Source organism: Schistocerca americana, chromosome 7 (genome assembly GCF_021461395.2).
Source record: "Schistocerca americana isolate TAMUIC-IGC-003095 chromosome 7, iqSchAmer2.1, whole genome shotgun sequence".
In the NCBI taxonomy this organism is placed as follows: domain Eukaryota; kingdom Metazoa; phylum Arthropoda; class Insecta; order Orthoptera; family Acrididae; genus Schistocerca; species Schistocerca americana.
The window spans coordinates 149,075,494-149,097,828 of NC_060125.1; the positions used below are offsets into that span (position 1 = coordinate 149,075,494).

General features: G+C 39.9%; 1 protein-coding gene across 1 annotated transcript in view; it reads right to left on the bottom strand.

Moving 5' to 3' along the window:
- Positions 1 to 22,335, bottom strand: part of LOC124622807 (semaphorin-2A-like) — a 447,972-nt gene that overhangs the window by 222,051 nt on the left and 203,586 nt on the right. The window contains exon 2 of the mRNA XM_047148597.1: positions 20,341 to 20,428. Coding sequence (XP_047004553.1) covers positions 20,341 to 20,428 — 88 coding nt within the window. The remainder of the gene's footprint in view (positions 1 to 20,340; positions 20,429 to 22,335) is intronic.

Here is a 22,335-nt window from a genome sequence, read left to right on the forward strand (position 1 = left end):
CTCCCGCTGTCCTACGATTGCACGACGATAGATTCTTCAGGTGCAACCGCATCATAACTTGTATTTGGATGTGACTAGATGATTAACAGTTTCCTTTAATTTTCATCCACTTAACTTCTTGGAACACAGATCAGACACCGTGACTCGCCTTCAAATTCTTCAGCGTCATATAAACTATAAAAATGAGCATAAGAACAGTGGTCGTCGTTTCGAAGACAAACCAAGTTGCCAAAAATGTTATCTAGCTGAAATTAAGACAACGTTTCATTAAACATAACAGGACATTAGCAGGATCGTCCTTATACCAGTTCCTTTCTCTCTGCTACTTCGTACAATCATTATAAATCAAATAGTGTTGGTTTCATTACACTTTTTGCATGGTTAAGATGAATGAATCTTTCTTAATATTTCAGATCAAATGTCTATCGCTTCTACTGCAGTATTTACGTCTGGAACATTCATGGGTTATTTGGTGCAAGAACGTATAACTCCACTGAAAGTCCAAGAAGTGGAAGAAATCAATGCGAGATGCAGGAATACACGTGCGACTTACATCATTAAAGCATCTGAAAAGGTTGCGAAAGTTAGATAGCTTCAACTAAACTATATTTATGTGACATTTATTGAGAAAAACCTCAAGCAGCAAAGTGTATCCCCCTCATGTAATTAAATACTGTAGTATTATGATAATATGTTACAAATTAAATTACACGTAGCCAGTGGTGTGCGTGCATACACTCATTGCCTTACTGAACTGTTTTATGATGACCTGATTCTGTAAAAATAAAACTCTCGTTCTCTAAGAACTTCCAAAACAGCAACAGAAATATTATTCCTCTATTATTCGCATACAATAATCCTTAAGGTGTCACTACTGTTCACAGCTCAGTTATTTTATTAATGTTTCTGTTTGCTGTTGCAGGCTTCTTGTCTCCCGCTAGAGAAGCGATTCAAATCATTTCGACTTCTCTCAATAGGTAATAAATCAAATGGTGGAACATACAGACAACACTCAATTTTCAGGCTGGATTTACGCATTTGTTTGAAATTATGAATGCACGGTAAATGTCCAATGGTGCGTACAGCCGTTCGCTTACAACTCGGGAACTTTTCGCTATTCACGAAACAAAGACCGGTCCGATTACACAAACGATTCTCTCTCGTCCTGTTGCTATTTCATTTGCAGATAATTGTTCTTGCTACCTCGGGATAAAAGCAATTATTTGTTAATTTTCAGTTCGTTAATCGCTTATAATTCGGTAAGATAAAAATGAGAGCTAACGAAGTCTGTTACAACACAGCGGTATTGGTGAGAAATGTTGTGCATTTTAAATATAACGGGCAATTCCAGCCGATCTCTGCTGCCTGTCAGCAGCCTGTGCCCTTTCGACGCTGTTTAGTGACCTTTCGAATCACACAAAGTGGCGCAACATTCCGAAGCTGATTACCAGTCACACCAAAATCTGATCTCGGTTGACGCTTCGGCGATCCTGATTTAGATTGGCATTTGCCACCTTTGATCGGCATAAACAGGACAAGACGGTAATTTCCCCATGTTACACTGGAAAACAGTCGTAGCAGTGAGTATAGGTACGGTAAAATGGATCTTCAGAAATTAATGAGGGCGTACAATTAAACACTGCCTTTAGCATAAGTATCTATACTGAGGTGCACAGTTGTCCTACTCTCTGTTCCCGAAGCATCGATGCAACACTTAACACGGATTTAAGATACACCAATAGAGAGACCAAACTGATGAACACTGGTAAAAATGAAAACTGGCACTTAGTGGAAAACAAAATTGAGGAAGACAGAAACAGAAAGGACGATTTCGCTATTCTGGCAAGACAGATTAAACATGTCGGTATAGTAAGTAGACATGTTGCAGTCAAGATGAAAGTTTTAGTTTCAAATGTTGATAGTACATTGAGGAAGATCATTTCAAAGATGTGCGAAGAACAACATTGTAAGGCAGTGCAATATGTACTAGAAATATGATAATCAAAACATCTGCAATAGAGTGTTCAAGAAATTGAAATAATTCTAATTCAATGAATGTCACTTAATGAATATTTGATTAGGAATATAAATGAAATTTGAATCACATGAGCCTTGAGGTTGGTGGTGAACATTAAGGTGAAAATGTTACGCTGTGTATCGTATGATCTGAAATGCTGTATAGCCATAGCACTGTTAAAAACTGTAATTGGTCAATAGCTTACAATGCAGGAATGCAGAAACAGTTTGCTAGAGGAGGTTGTCTACTTTAGCAATTAATAGGCCTGGATGTAGGTTATCGTCATGTGATGTTTTAAAATGTTTTAATGGAAGCTCTAACGACATAGCAGCGTCATACAACGAATGTGTTAGGAGGGATGGGACTTAAGACCACCAATCAGAGCAGTTTAAGAATATTAGTAAGTCAGTTATCGATATATTGCGGAAAAAGTGGTTCGTTTGTACTGAATACTGAAAAGTATGTGCGTAATGACAGAAATGTACAACTAGCTTCAGGACTGCAAAGACAAGAGCAATCGGGACTCACACAGAAGGACATAGTTGTCCTTCCATTGTTCTATTTACGAGTGCTATTGGGAAGGAATGACTATCAGTGATATAAAATAGGCTCCACTACGAGCTGAATGGCGGCTTTTGAAATACGTATGTAGTTCTATTTTGTAATTAGATGATAAAGGAACTTTTAGTGTCATTGAGAACACACATAAAACCGCAGTTCAGATAAGTTTAGAAAGATGTCTAAGTCAATTGTCGAAAAGACATGAGCAAACTGGAATCGTTTGTACAGAATTCCGAAAACGTATGATCAGTGAACGACACTGAGAAAATGTTAGCAATCACGTCGTTGATGTCGTCATGGTGAACACTTGAGTGAAATACAAAAAGGGATTGCGGAATACCTAAGAGTGTGAAGGAAGCAATTGCATAGAGGAGTAGCGTGGAATATTATACATTTTTATGGGTACTCCAACACTATGTTCATGTATTTTTGAAGGTGATATGACTTTCGAATCTCTAGAAGCCACGAGAAAAGCCTCTTCCATACTGCAGTGTGTTTACATATTTCTAACCTGCTTGTGTCTTAATCAAACCATATGGCGAACTACCATTCTGTCTTTGCCACAGTTCATTATTCTCTATACACACAAAAACCGATGGCCATCAGTGCACATCCCCCTGAATAATATGATGAAAGAGATCTCATCGGCAAAAATTCACGTGTGCAGGTCAGCAGCATTTGAGGTCTGTGTCTAACAGTATGATGTCGATACTCTTCTAATGTCATGAACGAAAGAAGAAACACTATTTCATCCCAATGTCTCTCTCTTTCAATAACTGCCAAGTATATCGACTAGAGAAATGTGCTCGCAGAGCTTACAGAATCACACAAATTCTTGCCACTGACTCAGAATCCCTACAGCTACGGAAATGGACGACTCAACTTATAACCAAACTGCGAGCAAGGATACCAGACACTACAGAGAAATGGCACAGTTCACATCCCACCAGCTCTTCTTTGCATGACAGACTCCAACATCAAGCGGAAGTGCAATCTGTCTTTCAACTTTGAGAAGATATCAGCGAATTTTGTAGTGAAATTATTGAAACTGACATCGGGATCAGTCAATTTGGGAGCATAAAGCTCGAATCAGAGCGTTTGGTGCCAAACATCCTTCTCGAATCTGTAGATTAACGAACCAAATGTAGTTACTCCATCGTTTCAAAGTTTTCAACCGACACCTAACAGCAACACCAAGTCATAGAACGTATACATCTAAGGGTTCTTCATTTGCTATGAGTGTCACATTGAACAGTTAGCATCAGATGTTCCACACGATTTCCGACACATGCAGCTCAGATTGAAATAGGAATAATTGCAGTGGTCATCTATGGGCTCAGAGTAGAAGGATCGGATGTTTCTATAGGATTCCTAAATAGCTTCCGATTAATGCAGATGTGGTTCCTTCGACAAAAGCGCTTGTGTAGGAAATCTACCGCTGGTCTTGTTAGTGAGTACTGGGAGACAAATGCTGAAAGAGTCTTTGTTAGAGTAGATACACCAGATAGCTGCTTATAATAAGTAAGTTGTATTTATGACAGTCTGATTCCGCTTAATCGCCATTTTCAAATACGTCTAGATGGATGTGACGTCCATGTTGCGTCGTTTGTTCACTGATTTGTAACTGTTACTACTTCACCAAGATCGTACATGGTGGCAAGATGTTGAAATTAAATGTCAGTTACGACGTGACAGCGGTTTGACAGTTGCACTTACGACGCTGTATGGTGTAAAAGTGAAACTGTTGAACTGTTTTCACGTCGTAACCAACATTTAATTTCAGCATTCTGTCACCATTTACGATCTTGGTGAAGTAGTAACAGTTACAAAACAGTCTACTAACGACGCAATATGGACGTCACATCAATCTAGGCGTACTTCAAAATGGCGGTTAAGCTGAAACAGACTGTCGTAAATAAAGATTACTTATTACAAGCAGCTATCTGGTGCACCTACTCTAACAATAATGTCTTTATCAGACATATGTTATGCTGCTGGCCCTAAAGAAGAAAACTTGGTGGAGGGCTCGGGGAAATTATGCAAATCTGATAGTTTGTGGGACACTGATATATGTTTGACTGTACTGTAATATCTCCAACAACCGTCACGCTTAGTGGCGTTCATGGTTACTGGGGCTTTGATTGTGTGGAAGCTCATGTTACAGGAACATTAGTACAAAATGCTCCACACAACAGGAAAAATTTTAACGTATGAATCGATTTTACGGCAAAAGTTGTAACAAAATGCATCTGTTACGGTGAAAATTTGAATTTTAAACGAGCCTCATTGTTTGGCCTTCTTACTAATTAAAAAATAAGCTTAAATGGCTGCTATGTGATTGAAACTGTGTTGAATAAATTTACGTTCTGCCAATGGACGAAGTGTGTAAAATCCCCACTGGTCCAGCCACTCCCGGTTTTCCTACCTGGCTGTATTAAGAGGCCGTAATTGTCACCATTTCAGCGGTGTGGTTCAAGAGTAACCAGAAAACTGTATATATCATGTGGGGGCAGTGATGAGAAGTGTTCCTAGAATCAGGCAAGATGACTGCCAAACAGTGATCAAAACAGAGCGAGCATCCGCCATGAGTGTTTTCATAATTCTGAAGCTCATGTGGAGTGTTCTTGGGTATTTGAATTATAATTAACCTGCAATGACTTATAAATATTGGCCACGACGTCTTGGTAGATGATTGTTGCAGCGTCTGTGTGTTTATGGGTTGCATTTTTTCATATGACTTGTCAAGCCAATGGCAGCACGGCATCTCTAGCCGCAATTGTCACAAGTGTATCTGGCTGCTGAGGCAGGAGCAGTGGCAGCATTGCGAAGCTTTTTCTGTCTTAATCTGACTAACAAGCCTTCATCATGCTTCGACATTCCAGATGATATATCATCACGCCACTCTGGTCTCATGCTAGCCCATGCCTCCCATCTGTTTGTGTCGATTTCAAAGCTCTCCATATCTCTTTTACAGGAGTCCTTGAACCTCAATACAGGACGTCCTACAGGTCTTTTGGCTATAGAGATCTCTCCAAGCATCACCTCACGTGGTAATCTGTCAGGATTCATACGGTGGACGTGTCCCAGCCAGCGGAGTCGTCTCTGCTTCAAGATAGCTGAAATACTGTTGCAGTTAGTTTTAGATAGCACTGCTTCGTTGGTCACTCTGTCCTTCCACGTTACTCCGAGGATGGATCTCAGGCACCGCATGTGGAAAGCATTAAGACGACGTTCTTGTTTGGCATAGGTAGTCCATGTTTCCGATGCATGCAAAAGGTTTTATTTACGGACACATTAATGTACCATTAAAATATCGTCGTATTCGTACGAGGTACAAAAATATCAAAGTGGGAAATAGAATTTTAAAATACAAAAGCCTTACTTTAACTTGCATCGCCAAACACGTATACCTTAGCTTGCACCAACAAACAAGTAAGACGGTTGCTATAGACATCATTTCAATTTAGTTTCTCCTGGTATAAATTACACTGTCTGGTCAAAAGGACTGAGTACCTATTAATGGGCATTAACACAGGGTGTGTCCACCGTGACCTTTATGACGCAATGAACTCCGCTTGCTGTGTCAATGGCTGTGGACGAATGTCGACCTATTCTCCCTAAAGAGCTCAAACCAGAGAGTCTAGTACTGTTGAACGCTCCGGTCTGGAGCAAAACCGACGTTGTACGTCATCCCTAATATCTTCCATTCGATTCTGGGCAGGTCAGAGAATTGCGCATAAAACATTGCCTCATCTTTGCTGCTTTACCTTAGAATGCAGTGTCATTTTAATACAAACTACCATCTACTCCGAACTGTTCCTCTGCTGCACGTAGTACACATTGATATAAAATGCGTTGATAGCTTTCTGCATTTGTCGTTTTCATAAGAGCAATGACGAGGCCCCATCCTAACCATGAGTAACACCCCCACACCATAACACCACCCCTCCGTGCTTCAGTCTCGACGCTAAACATGACGGCAGTTACCGTCTTTTAGGCATTCGCCAAACGAAAACACTTCCGTCGGATTTACATACGGTACACCGTGATTCATCACTCCAAATCAAATGTTTCCTGTGATGTCGGTCTTCACACACATCTTGGCACTGCCTACAGATATGTGTGACTTACGAGTAGCTGCCCGATTATTGGCCCTAGTTTTATTAACTCCTTACCCACGGTCATTGTTCTAGTCGAACCTGATGCCCTGGAATTCACAAATCATTTCTTCCGCTAGTTTCACGCGATTTTTTATAACAGTCCTGCGCTGTAATTGACTGTTCCTTCCCGTCAGTACATCCCATCTACCTTGCCTTGGTTTAGGTGCGGTTGTTCCATTGCGTTTCAACTACACAGTCGCATCACCAGCAATCGATCTGAGCAGCTTTAGAAGGGAAAGACTGTCCCTAATGGACGTGTTGCTTAGGTAAAAACCAACGCCTAGTCCGCATTCGAACACACTGAGTCCTCCTGACAGACTCATTCTGCTCTTAATACTTCTCTGTTCACAATGTTACACACCCGCCTCCTTTTAAATTGGCGTGTCCGCCTGTCGAGACATCAACTCTGGCCTATTCTGGCCAATTCTGCCTTATGTAGAGGTGTCCGGACACTATTGATGAGTCACTGTATTGGCAATACGTGTAGCGCTATGATCCGCCATAAAAACTGTCCTAACGTAATAGCAGTTTTGTTTATTCCTGAGCAAGATGTATCGTTCGAGAAAACATGTTCAGGGTCACAGCGAGAGACTGTAGTTATGGCTATTAGAAAATGCAGCTAACTAGCTGGGCAGCTACGAATAAGGTAGTTCAGTGGGGGACGAAATTATAAACAAGATGCACGATTTTACCAGCTGAAGGATGAAAACTGTTTACGACTGTACGAGAATAAATAGTGCTATATGCACTTAGTTTTTCCAGACTTAAGTCTCACAATATATTTAAACATTAAAATAACATTAGACTCCCGTTTCGATGGAGAAAAATTTTACAATGTATCCTGTACAGTGTTTCTTTCAAACTATGAATGATGTATTTTTGATATTTTATTGCACAGTCACTGTAACAGTTGTAATAAAATAAATATTATGCTATTTCATTTCTGTAGAATTTCGCATTTTTACGACTCTCCGTCGTAGCTCCTTTTTTTTCACGCAATAATCTGTGGCACGTCATAACCCACGAGAAAATAAAACGAAAATGAGTTGTGGGATATACTTTAGGCTACTGCTATCAAAGTTTAATCTGATGGTTTGACATCTGAAAATGTTGATAGCCGCCTTCATTTCGCGCGTCATACAGTGCTACGCTACTGATTTCTGCATAATATAAACATACAGACGACAGACAGCTCCTGCTGATAAAACATACCAACACCACCAGCAGTTTTAGCGTTCATGTCATTTGTTCAAATATTGACTCTTTACGGTAAGCTTGTTATCCTGTGTTGTTAGACAATATTATCGTGCATATGTGAAGCTTATAATTTAGGATTATGAAAACGAGAAGTGAAATTAGCACGCTCAGTTCACTGCCAAATATTGTGATGAGGTTTCGAACACACATTTGTGTAACACATTAAAGTGTAGCTTACCTTTAAAATAATTTATGCCTAAAGAAATAGGTGGAATACATAACTACTACAGAAGTTGATAGTGACAGAAATTATAGTTAGTGACAATGAAATGCTCGTGGTACCATAAAATGCATTATTAAGTTTACAATTATAAAAGACAGATAGGAACACACAAAAATTTAAAAAAATTAAGCAGTCATCTTTCACTACGACGGGTGCTTGAGAACCTCCATAACTTCCGCAATGAAACGAATCAATAGATAACCAGTCATTAGTTTCCTGACGCGATGGCAACGATATGCATAACTCTTCTGAGAAATGTGAAATATTGACACTTTGGTTCTTTCCGTACAACTACAATGTAACTGTTAGCTGAGGAATACTGTTTCTTTGCATTCTGCGGCTTATTCTATCATGTTAATCATAGATGCCTGTAGCTCATAAGGTTTGTGACTCTCATACCCATGTAACCAAAGGATATTCCCAAAGATTTTGGAATATTTGTCACATTACGGTAATAACTGTGATATCCGCGGACAAAGAAACAGTGCATTATCGGTGTTCACTTCAGTAAACATAGTTATTAAGTCATTCATTATTCATTCATCCCAGTAAATCAAAAGAAAGTTGAAATTTTGTGGTTCAATTTATCTATAGCGAACCAGAAAATTAAAAAAGGCACCCAACACGAAAAAGCCATTTCACCAACTTACAAACACACAGAACACACAAACGAACACACCTGAACAAGAAACACCCACAACAACAAACAAGTGGTTCATTCTCACCTACAACGACAAAGCAGCCCCCAGAGTAGGCAACATACTCAAAAACAAGGGGTAAAAATAGCCTACAGAACAGACAACTCACCACAGAGGAAACTAAGGACAACCAACACAAGCACAGACAATCACAACACATCTGGTATTTACAAACTAACGTGTCAGGACTCCATATCAGTGTATGTAGGACAGACAAGCAAAAGCTTTAATACCAGATACACAGAACACAGAAGAGCATTAAAAAGGAACAGCTGGAACCTTATGGACAATAAACATAGCCCAACAGATATCAACACTGATTTGAAAATTCTCGAATGCTGCAACAGCCCTCCCCACCCCCCCCCCCCCCACACACACAAAAACTAATAATTGAAGAAAATTATCAAATACAAAAAGCCATAGTTAAAGGAAAGCAATCAATCAATAAATGAATACACAGCTCTCTGCAATGGAACTCTGTTATCTGCACTCAAAGAATTATGAGATAATATCGACCTATAGAAATCCCCCCCCCCCCCCCCCCCACACACACATACACACAGACACTTACATACATACACACACACACATAAAACTAAAAATAAATAAATATAATTATAATGATAATGATAAATCCTCAAACTTACTCTCTCCTTCCCTCTTCCTGTCCCTCTCCCTCTCCCTCTCTCTCTCTCTCTCTCTCTCTCTCTCTCTCTCTCTCTCTTTCTCCCTCTCTCTATATCTCTCTCCTCTTTCTTTTTTTACGCATACACTCACACACTCACACACACACACACACACACACACACACACACACACACCTCTTTGAGAAATTCAAAAAACCGCCAGTGACATTTCCACTGTCTGTCATCTTGTTATCGCACCTTCCCCTGTCCCACTGTACGCCATCTTGTTATTACAGCTGGTAAATAGTGACAGTGACAGTAACAACTCAATACATAGATCTTGACAGCGAAGAAGATGACGAAAAAAGAAACCATAATTGAAACATAATGTAAACAGATACACACACACAAACAGACGCGCGCACACACACACGCACACACACGACCTTATTAATCTCAGGCACAGCCATAACAGTTTAGAAATCATAATTTTTACGTAAATGTTTTGCTTAAATTAAGTTGAATATAGTTGCAGGTGACAAACATTAAAGAAAAACAGTCACCGTAAAAACGTAATACAGCAGGAAAACCATACCATGCGGTAATAAGGTATGAATACATAATTTTACGTGCTCTTCGAAAACCTATAATTACGATTTAGAAACTAATATCTATATGTATTTAAACAGTGAAGAACATTCCATTTGTTTTGATAAAGCCGGACCCTACTCCAAAACACATGTTACTGTTAAAGCAAACACAGACAAAAGAGCTTCAACATCAAGATGATTATCCTGTCTTTGTGTTAGATAGACGACTGTTCTATAACTTCGCACCTTAATATGTCACTGTAAACTGTAATTAACGATCGTACCCTTTTATTTACGTATTCTATTTTAATTATATCGATCACAGTTCATCTGAAACTGTATTTTATTCTAAGCAGCAAAAACCATTTAGGAGCAAATGTACTGAGAAGTCAATGTCCTGAAAAAGGCCTCAGCTAAATACAAGTATGTTGCGGCATACGGTGTTGCTAATTAATAAAATAACTGTCCAATACTGGTAGCCAGTTATTGGTCTAGTTTTGAATACGAAAAAGCGGATAATTACAGCAATTTTTGTTTTACACCTGCACTCGTAATGGACGGATATATTACACATTTCATTCTTAGTTTTCGTAATGAAACATTGTCCAATGTATATTCACGGTGGAAAAGTATTGTATGTTATTTCATTTCATCATGGTTCAGCCAATGTACATTTTCCACTTACAGATTTTAGTAAATAAAGGCTATAAAATGGTCATTAGCGATTCTAATTGGCATTGGATTCTGTTTGAACTGGAGCAATTAATTAAGTCATCTGTTCAAAACTGTAAGCGAAATTTTAAAAAGGTGTGAGTGAGTAATACCCAATCTGAATTCAGAGTTAAGTCGTTATTTGCTTCAAATTATGTCTTCATGGAACCATATCATCACTTTCATTTCATTCTACAAGAGTGATTTGGATGAATGATGTGCTCTTGCGTAAAAACTTTGATCTATCTTGCTCAGCTGAAGACTGATCACTGATAAAGTCCGGATACCCAGTATCAGTCCCACATAATTATAAGATAAACAAGAAAATTCTCTCAAAGAGTCACATGCAGAACACACAGAACTTCATAAAATCGTAAACAAGAAGAGAAAATATACTCCACTGATTGAAGATGATTACAGTGGTCCCAGATATGACTAAAATACCCCCATACGCATCTACTCACGTAAAACAGCTTTTGGCCAATTATTATAAAACCGGCAGTTCCAATACTCTATATTTCTCCACCTTTATTATGAAGCATTTGGATATGATCGATGGTTTAAGAAACTGCGTGTAGGATATAACATGCTTGTCACAGAATGAAATGATTTCCCCCTTACTGCGCAGTTAAATGATGCATAGCTTGTCGCCGAAATCAGTTTCATAGAGAAGAAAATATGATAGGTCATTATCACAGCATCTCGAATAAGATCACTGTCCTTTATCTTTCCTTTTCTTTTCTTTTCCTTTCTTTTCTTTTCTTTTGTTTTCTTTTATTTTATTTTCTTCGGCCTCAAAAATTTGTTCCAGACTCAGCACTCAAGAGAAAACAGAAAAGATAATATAAAAGTTTAAGACCATACGCAAAATCACTCTGGATATCATTAGATCGGTTGTGAAGTGATGAAAGTGGAAACCATTATCTCGCAACTTCCTTGTTCATTATTTCCTCAGTTATAACGGGATAATTCGGCAAGTACAGCTTCTAGACCGTTAGGCCCGTTTAGTTACTGCCTTAATAAAGGGAAGCAGGAATTTAAATGGCCTTAAAACAATTTACCTCCGCGCAGAACGCAATTTACCCGGCGTCTAGACTCTATTACAAGGCTGCTGTGCTCTAATATTGTTTATGGAGGCCGAGAAGGTGCAGAAGTATCTCGAAATTATAGTTACGTTGTAATTAAAACAATATTTTCCACTTTAACTGCTCAAGGCCTGCGGGAAATACTGCGCCGTTATCAAAGTTTAAGAACCAGATGATTTACTGGACTCGTCCACCACGGCAGCTTACGCTTAGTGCAACTCGTTATACCCCGCCGGAAACTGTGGTGAATAACTACAACCTAACATTTTGCGCTTACCTTGTTTTAATTCCGTACTAAAAACGACGTCGGGAAGACTGTAACAGAATTATAAGCCATTTTCATTGCGCTATGAATTGATGTTACATCATCCCGCAAATGTGTAAATTCATTTGATTATATCTTCCAAAATTTCACTCAAGAATTGCTTCGTTCGTACTGTCTTGGATTGAACTTGGGTAGTTGTCTCTGGCGTTTCTGGAGAAAACACTTTCCCTGGAAGACAATTAATGAAGAGCGAAATAGCAAGTATTTATTTTCAGTTGTTTGTGGAGTCTAGGATAGTATAAACTAATGAAACATGAAGAATTGTCATTACCTATAATGTTTCGGGACACGGAAAATTGTTTCGCTCATTCTATGTTAAATTTCCCAAAGAAGTAGTTTTTTCCACGCGTATACGATACTATCAATGTTCTCGTTATCCGCAGTTCATACTCTGTAGTCTAGTTGTTAGCATAGCTGCCTCTAAATGGAAGGGTCATGGGTTCGACACCAAGTCGGGTCAGAGATTTTCTTCGCTCGGTGACTGAGTGTTTGTGTTGTTCTAATGATTTATCTCATATTCGTCGCAAAGACGTACAAGTCAGGGAATGGCTTCCTATCGAAGATTTACTCTATGCGGCCGAACAAACCGACACGAGGTCTCTAGACCAATAATGTAATAGGATCATTTCATTCAAGGCTCTTGCGTTACTATTATTGCTGAATTCATTGATTTTTTTCTCTGCTTACTTTGCTATGCGTTGGGGTCTCAGGCTGCTTGGGGCAGAAATACTTTGTCTCCGAGAATGTGTCTTTCATCCTTCATTGGAGAGTGCGCCGGACGGCGAATGCGACACAAGAATTAGCCTTTCGCTGGAAATGCCCTTACTGACTGAGCTATCCAAGTACGACTCACCTCCCATCCTGACACCTTCACTTCTGCCAGTATCTCTCTCCTACTTCCGAAACCTCACTAAATTTCTCCCGCAAATCTTGTGCGTATATCATTCTTGGAAGAAAGGGTATCTCCACTAAATCACTTAGCCACAACCGAAGAGACAAGCTTCCGGAATGAATATTTCACTCTGCAGCGGATTGAGTGCTAAAGTGAAACGTCCTGGCAGGCTAAAGATATATTCCAGACGGTGAATAGAACCGATGACCTGTCCTTTGTGGAACTCTCTGCGCCAATCGAATAACTATAGCAAAACCTACAGACAAACTGGTATGACAAATTTGCCTGTGTATTACTCCACTTTTTCCACACTTTACAGAGGACTTTCTGCGATGCAGAAGGCACTGAGTGGCTGACAGATGCTCAACACAGCGTGTATTCTGCCATAAGTGATAGAATTTTACTTCCTGGTTCAACCCTGAGGCACTGGGTAAGCCAAACTCCCAGCTAACTTATTTTCCGCCATACGAGCGTGGAAAAGAGATTAATGTATTAGTGAGTCTGTGAGTGAATGAGTGAGTGACAATTTTAAGCTCTGAATGTGCCCACTAGGTGTACACAGATGGTTACATACGAATCGCACAAATGAAAAGTAAATATCCGGATTCAGTTCTCAACACAACACACAGTTCTAATTTGTTTCAAACGAAGATGTCCTAAATAACTTTGGCAAGCAGCGCACATGCATTGGGTTAGATTTCCAGGAAGAAATTCAACTGTAGAGATAAATATTTCAGGAAATAGAGGTTAGACAACGGAGAGTTATACAGGGTGTTACAAAAAGGTACGGCCAAACTTTCAGGAAACATTCCTCACGCACAAATAAAGAAAAGATGTTATGTGGATATGTGTCCGGAAACCCTTAATTTCCATGTTAGAGCTCATTTTAGTTTCGTCATTATGTACTGTACTTCCTCGATTCACCGCCAGTTGGCCCAATTGAAGGGAGGTAATGTTGACTTCGGTGCTTGTGTTGACATGCGACTCATTGCTCTACAGTACTAGCATCAAGCACATCAGTACGTAGCATCAACAGGTCAGTGTTCATCACGAACGTGGTTTTGCAGTCAGTGCAATGTTTACAAATGCGGAGTTGGCAGATGCCCATTTGATGTATGGATTAGCACGGGGCAATAGCCGTGGCGCGGTACATTTGTACCGAGACAGATTTCCAGAACGAAGGTGTCCCGACTGGAAGACGTTCGAAGCAATTGATCGGCGTCTTAGGGAGCACGGAACATTCCAGCTTATGACTCGCGACTGGGGAAGACCTAGAACGACGAGGACACCTGCAATGGACGAGGCAATTCTTCGTGCAGTTGACGATAACCCTAATGTCAGCGCCAGAGAAGTTGCTGCTGTACAAGGTAACGTTGACCACGTCACTGTACGGAGAGTGCTACGGGAGAACCAGTTGTTACCGTACCATGTACAGCGTGTGCAGGCACTAGCAGCAGCTGATTGGCCTCCACGGGTACACTTCTGCGAATGGTTCATCCAATAATGTGTCAATTCTCATTTGAGTGCAAATGTTCTCTTTACGGATGAGGCTTCATTCCAACGTGATCAAAATGTAAATTTTCCCAATCAACATGTGTGGACTGACGAGAATCCGCACGCAATTGTGCAATCGCGTCATCAACACAGATTTTCTGTGAACGTTGGGTAGGCATTATTGGTGATGTCTCGATTGGGCCCCATGTTCTTCCACCTACGCTCAATGGAGCACGTTATCATGATTTCATACGGGATACTCTACCTGCGCTGCTAGAAAATGTGCCTTTACAAGTACGACACAACATGTGGCTCATGTGCGATGGAGCTCCTGCACATTTCAGTCGAAGTGTTCGTACGCTTCTCAGCAACAGATTCGGTGACCGACGGATTGGTAGAGGCGGACCAATTCCATGGCCTCCGTGCTCTCCTGACCTCAACCCTCTTGACTTTCATTTATGGGGGCATTTGAAAGCTCTTGTCTACGCAACCCCGGTACCAAATGTAGAGACTCTTCGTGCTCGTATTGTGGACGGCTGTGATACAATACGCCATTCTCCAGGGCTGTATCAGCGCATCAGGGATTCCATGCAACGGAGGGTGGGTGCATGTATCCTCGCTAACGGAGGACATTTTGAACATTTCCTGTAACAAAGTGTTTGAAGTCACGCTGGTACGTTTTGTTGCTATATGTCTCCATTCCACGATTAATGTGATTTGAAGAGAAGTGATAAAATGAGCTCTAACGTGGAAAGTAAGCGTTACCGGACACATGCCCACATAACATATTTTCTTTCTTTGTGTGTGAGGAATGTTTCCTGAAAGTTTGGTGGTACCTTTTTGTGACATCCTGTATACAGGACGATGAAAATAGTTTTGCAGATAGCTCTCGAGAACAGCTGTACTGAAGGAAGCATGCAGCGTAGGATGTATGTAGAATGGAGCCAAATTAGTTAATCCTGGATGTGTATGCACATTCATGATCAAAAGAATATTTCATAACAACTTGTCTGTGTGGTATCATGTATAGAAGGTTCTTCAAGGATGTTACAGTTGACAGTGGAAGTGCAAGTATACATCAGACGCCAATAGCAGTCGCACAGGATCAGCCAGACCCAACGGTGCGTGCCTGTTGTGTCACACCTCCAGTGGCTCGGTACCAAGACCGCCTTCTGCCACCGTGATAAAGGACAGACGGGGGCAGCCACTCAGCCCACGCGAACTTGGAGCCTCTTAATTGTGTGACTCTACGCTGACACCACCTAGTTGCGGATCTGACACCATCGTTTGTGCTTTAGTTTGGAGATGCTCATTCTTGCTGACATTGGGAGCTGGACGCGATTTCTTGCTGCACTGTTTGTAATAAGTCTCCGTATACTTGGAGAAATATAAGTTAAGTAAATCTTCTGTTTACTGCGATAACTTGTCCGCTAATGATATCTGCTTTCCAACAACGACAAGATGCCGCAGCACTCTGTGGCCCCACTCTCCTTTACCGATGTGCATGAGGTAATACACAACAGACTGGAATAGAATTTGCGGACAGTTCTTCTTTCCGCCGGTACCGGTCAATAAGTGGAGTTTCGCGCTTAACCTATCATAGGACTGCATGACAGTTTTCCTCAGCTACACTATTGGCCATTGAAACTGCAACATGACGAAACAGGCAAGTAACGAAATATTACTTACTGTGCACTGACAGTGTATTAGGATGAATACATGATTAAATTGTGGGTGGTTCTTGGGAGGACAGGGTGCGATATTCAGTACACGTAGCTGTCACCACTGGCAGCAACAGTTCTATGGACATGGAGAGGAATTGAACTTTTTTGGAAGATAGATACTGGTGCATGGGTGAATGAGGCTTCAGCTCTGGTCCATACTTTATCAATCGTATTGGCCAGAGAATGGTAGCGTGCCTGTCTCTCGCCAAGGTATGACCATACCTCGTCCACGGTAGGTACTGTTGCTCTGCCCACAGTAAATTTCCTATGACTCGACGTTCGGTAGGACAGCACAGGCAACATATGGCCTTGCTCGAAATTTTAAAGGAAAAGTGCTATCACGGGTCTTAACAGTCAGACATGTAACGACATTTGTCCAGATCATCGGCTATGAGAACCAGAGATGGTCGTGTAACATATCCACTGGCACTCCACATCATCAGATGCTGGGCATGTAAGACGATGATGAATGACTTTTGGCAATGTTCGGTTTCCTTAGAGCCTCCCCAAGAGGGTGCGAGTATTATGATGCTGTACGCAGAATAAGACTACGTTTGAAAAGACGACGTGGTGTCACTCCCGTGTTCACTGTTGACGTCGGGTGCACTTGAGTAGGCGAGCCTGTCTCTGTATCTGCATCAAGGGAAGTCATCATCGCACTGTCCGTGTAAATAAAATAAAGCTCTTGCCTACTGCGGCTGCCCGATTATGCACAACTGCACGAGCAATACATCTGCTCTCTCAAGCGCTAGTCTCATGGAGCCTTTGAGAGCCAGCATGGCGTTAAGCACAGTCCCCTCCAACTCATCGATTCCATATTCGCACGACAGTCATGAAATGCTGACCAAAGAGACCAGTAATTTCGAGGAATGATAAGCTTCGGTCTCAACATATCGTGATGCGTCCTCTGTCGAATTCTACATCTACATCTACGTTTATACTCCGCAAGCCACCCAACGGTATGTGGCGGAGGGCACTTTACGTGCCACTGTCATTACCTCCCTTTCCTGTTCCAGTCGCGTATGGTTCGCGGGAAGAACGACTGTCTGAAAGCCTCCGTGCGCGCTCTAATCTCTCTAATTATACATTCGTGATCTCCTCGGGAGGTATAAGTAGGGGGAAGCAATATATTCGATACCTCATCCAGAAACGCACCCTCTCGAAACCTGGCGAGCAAGCTACACCGCGATGCAGAGCGCCTCTCTTGCAGAGTCTGCCACTTGAGTTTATTAAACGTCTCCGTAACGCTATCACGGTTACCAAATAACCCTGTGACGAAACGCGCCGCTCTTCTTTGGATCTTCTCTATCTCCTCCGTCAAACCGATCTGGTACGGATCCCACACTGATGAGCAATACTCAAGTATAGGTCGAACGAGTGTTTTGTAAGCCACCTCCTTTGTTGATGGGCTACATTTTCTAAGCACTCTCCCAATGAATCTCAACCTGGTACCCGCCTTACCAACAATTAATTTTATATGATCATTCCACTTCAAATCGTTCCGCACGCATACTCCCAGATATTTTACAGAAGTAACTGCTACCAGTGTTTGTTCCGCTATCATATAATCATACAATAAAGGATCCTTCTTTCTATGTATTCGTTATACATTACATTTGTCTATGTTAAGGGTCAGTTGCCACTCCCTGCACCAAGTGCCTATCCGCTGCAGATCTTCCTGCATTACGCTACAATTTTCTAATGCTGCAACTTCTCTGTCCCGTTCTCGTTGAACTTCCTGCTTTTTGCAGGAGGCGTAATGCGAACTTCTCTTAAACAGCCAGTATTTCAGTGAGATTTCTAAATAAGAACCCTGCTACGTAACCTACCGTCACCTACGAAATGTAGCCTGTGTTACACCTAACTGCTTTTCTGCAGTTCTAGAATGTTAACCATTTCCACATCCTAGAATGTAGTAAACATCATGCCAATTTGACTTTTATTGCTTGCTGCATTCTTGATTGTCAATTGCAGCGTAATTGTGTTTCCTATTCGTTGTAAATTATCTATCTGTTTCTATACCTCATTCGTAATTCCTTTGGATTCCACATATTTCCATTTATTGTATTACTGAAAACTTCCTCTGGGTTTATGGATAGTAAGTTGGTGTCATAATTATATTCTATTGTGAGCTCACATTTGTTTCTTGTCCAGATTTACTTTCTCTGAAGCTGAAATGAATTACATCCTGTTGTGAGTTCACATTTAATCGTCGTCTGGATGTACTTTCTCTGAAGCTCAAATGAATGGTAACAGCTTATGTGCCTGTTCTTTCTTCCGTATTATAACAAAATGTATCAGCGTCGACTATGCTTCAGACATCTGAGGGAGGAAACTAAATAATCTTCGTCCCAATTAGAGGGTCATACCAACTTTGAGGTTGTCTTAAACTCCAATGGTATTATCTCCTTCTAAAATATTTATGGCTCTCTCACTTACAATCATATTACGTCATTTCTCAATAAAAACTATCCCCCTGTGTCGTCGTTCTGTTGCATATCTATTTTTTTCATTTTAAAACTTTTATAACTTTTTTCTTTTTCTCTGTTGTCTTCTTTCTGTACTTGGCAATATTTTAATTAATGTTTCTGGTGACAAGACCACACCTCTCACGTCATCGAAACAGTGTATAATCGCATTGTGCACTAATCCATCATTCATCTCAATACTGTTAAATTTCTTCATTGTAGTGTCAAATTATCATTATAAGAGTCCATGACCGTTATGAGAAGTCAATATAATTGTCTGACTTGGTCATTATCAATACGTAGTTTTCTAGAAAAATATGCGTTAAAGTGTTTCGGCCACAGCCATCATTAGAATCACATTTAAAATCTCGATTTACTGTCTCTCGTCAAATCACCTCCACACTTACATCATGACTGCGTTCATTACCTTCATATCACTTCTTTTTCTAGAATAGTTCCTCTCTCCCTCTCTCTCTCTGTTGTCATTCTGTTAAATATTTCTTCCCTTTTTTAACTTAAAAAATTTCCTTTTCTTACTTCCCTGCCTTTTTTCTGTACTTGGCAAAGTTTTCATCAGTACTTTTGATGAAAAGACATTCTGCTCTCATTTTCCCGAAATGTTTTTAATCGCGCTGTGCACTGCATCCACCAGTCACCTGAACACTAATTATTTGTTTAATTTCTTTAACACGTTGTCCAATAACGAAATAGTACATGGGGTTTAGCGGAATGTGGATCTTTTAAATCACGTTACCTGAACAGTAGTATAACATATTAGAATCACCGCTGTAGAGGGTCAGAATTTGAAATATAATGCTACCAAGCGATATTACAAATGACTTCGTCCGATAGTGGATAAAATGTAGTGCTGTTAATACTACAAATGAAGACCCTACTTGAAGATTGAACGTGGAGGTATAGAGGAACTACAGGATACTAAATCTGTGGCGTAACAACGAGTAGAAGTTGGAATGAGTAGATGTGAAGCGTATAATTTTAACACAAATTACTGAAGACGTGCGATTAGGTATATGAATATTACAAGAGTGTTCATTAAAAGAAATGACTCGACGCCGTTAAATCATAGGAAAGGTTAGGGTTAATCAAATTGCAGTCAAAGAGACGCAGGACTAAATTTAATGCGAACATTTGATTTTGAGTTGGAAAATAGGAAGTAGCTTCTACGTTAACTCATTTCTAATATTTACCTACTTTGTTGGATGTTATAGCATGCTGAGGGGCAGATATAGTTTACTGCATCGTTTCACTGTGCGCATAGATGTATTTTGTGAAACTGCTTTAGCCTGAATGGGGACAATCGGCTTAAGTGGCTCTAAAGTTAACGCATTACCTTCACTCGTAAAATAAACTTGTACTATTGACAGAATATTTAAATTGAGCATAAGGTATAGCTGTCATCTTAAAACGGGATACATCCTTAAAAGTTGTTACTTATCTTCTTCTGTATGTTAGCGTAGCTGTTAAAGGTGAATGAGCATTTGTACTTACATAGCTCCAACAAAAAGCGAATGTCTCTTCTCATCAAGGTAGAATGTCCTGTAGTAAAGGTGGCCACAAGAGAACTGCCTCACGTGATCTGAAAAGTCACAAACATACACTTTGAGTATGTTGTTGTTTCAAAACTGGCAATGCGCAACTAACAGTTACCGTTAATAATGTACTAGAGATAAATACTTTTGAATTTTATCAACACGAAATCCAATAGTTACAGTTAGCTTTTCAAAACTTATAAGCCACAGGGAAGAAAGGGGGGACACACACATGACTGACATTGTATGTAAGGTTTCAAAGCAAAATGAATATCGTTGAACAGGACCTAATTCGGAAAATTTGTGCACGAGGAAAGAGTGTTAAACATTGGGTCTTACATAAACTACAGACTGGGAACGGAGGCCAGTACGATCTGGAAGAGGGAGGTCTGTAGCATGTCCACATTCATAAGTCGATGAATCAGTCATTTTAAAAATAAATGTCGCCACTGTGCAGACTTAACACTATTAGGAGTGTGTGGCATTGCAACGCCCCAATGACCACCTTAAAGTCAATTAAGAAAGAAGATGAAGTAGGGAAAGTTATCTTGGCAGTTACGACATCTTTGCCGATGAGCTAAGACCGAAGAGTTTTGTCAACATCTACATTGTACACCACTGAGCATATTTGTTAGCGAAAGAGAAAGAAGAAACATCATATTTCAGCAATGGACAAATATCCACGTGACAAATGTGAAATTAATATCTCAAAAGTTAAGTCCAAAGTAATGTCATCAGAGATAACTTTTATATGAAAGAGAGTTGTAAGCGCAACGAAGAAATTCAATGCGCCTACAATGCTCTTCCGCTTGCTAGAACTCATCCAGTGCAGACGTACGAGAGCAGTTCTGATCTGAATTATTGAGATTGCGAATCGTGACGAGATTGTTTCCGAGTTTAGAAGTGTTTCTTATGTGACAGGATTCACGGCTTAAGAAACTGATTTTATGGACTGAGCCAGGAACAGATAGACCCATTTAACCGTGCACTATGGGTTAATTGAAATCTAATAACGTAATTAGTGAACATTTGACTTGACTTTAAATTAGTTGGACCTTAAGGAGAAGTGAACACACCTAATTTAAAAAAAAAAAAGTTTTTAATTTATATATTAAATACATGAAGTGCCTTATTAAAGGGTTACCTTGATTGGGTAAATTAAGTATATAAAAATTACCTTCATTAAACAAATTACATAAGATAGAATTAAACTACCTCCTTTAGTATCAAAAACTAACATGCATCATACACCTTAATGTAAAAAGGTAAGCTAACCAAGCTAATGGATTCATACCCCATTAAAGAGGTATCAGTCCTCTCCTTTTTAATGACCAACAACTCTACAAAACTTCTCTTCCTACCAACATTAGTGATAGGAACGATCCTGTCCATTTCATCAAATTCCTGATTTGGAGTTTGAATAGGACTTGAGATCAACTTACTTTCATTTATTCCACTTCTAACGAGAAATAAAAATATAATGATAAATGAATCATTAATTAAATATTTTATTGTCCAAGCAATAGCATCAACAATACTATTATTTTCATTTTTGTTGATTCAAATAAAGTATCCAATAGGATGGGAAACAGAATTCATCCCCTCAATAAGAATCAGATCTAGAATATCATTAAAGATTGGAGCTACACCATTTCATTTCTGATTTCCAGAAGTAATAGAAGCTTCAGAATGAAATAACTGTCTAACATTAATAACATGACAAAAAATTGCCCCAGTAATAGTACTATCATATTGTATTCAACTAAGAACCTTTATTTGAACCATTATTATTTTAAGTGTCATTATTGGGGCAATAGGAGGCTTAAATAAAACATCTCTATGACAACTTCTAGCATATTCTTCAATTAGACATTTAGGGTGAATAATTAGATCCCTAATAGTCAGAGAAAACATCTGAGAACTATACTTTATTATTTATTCACTATTAAGACTA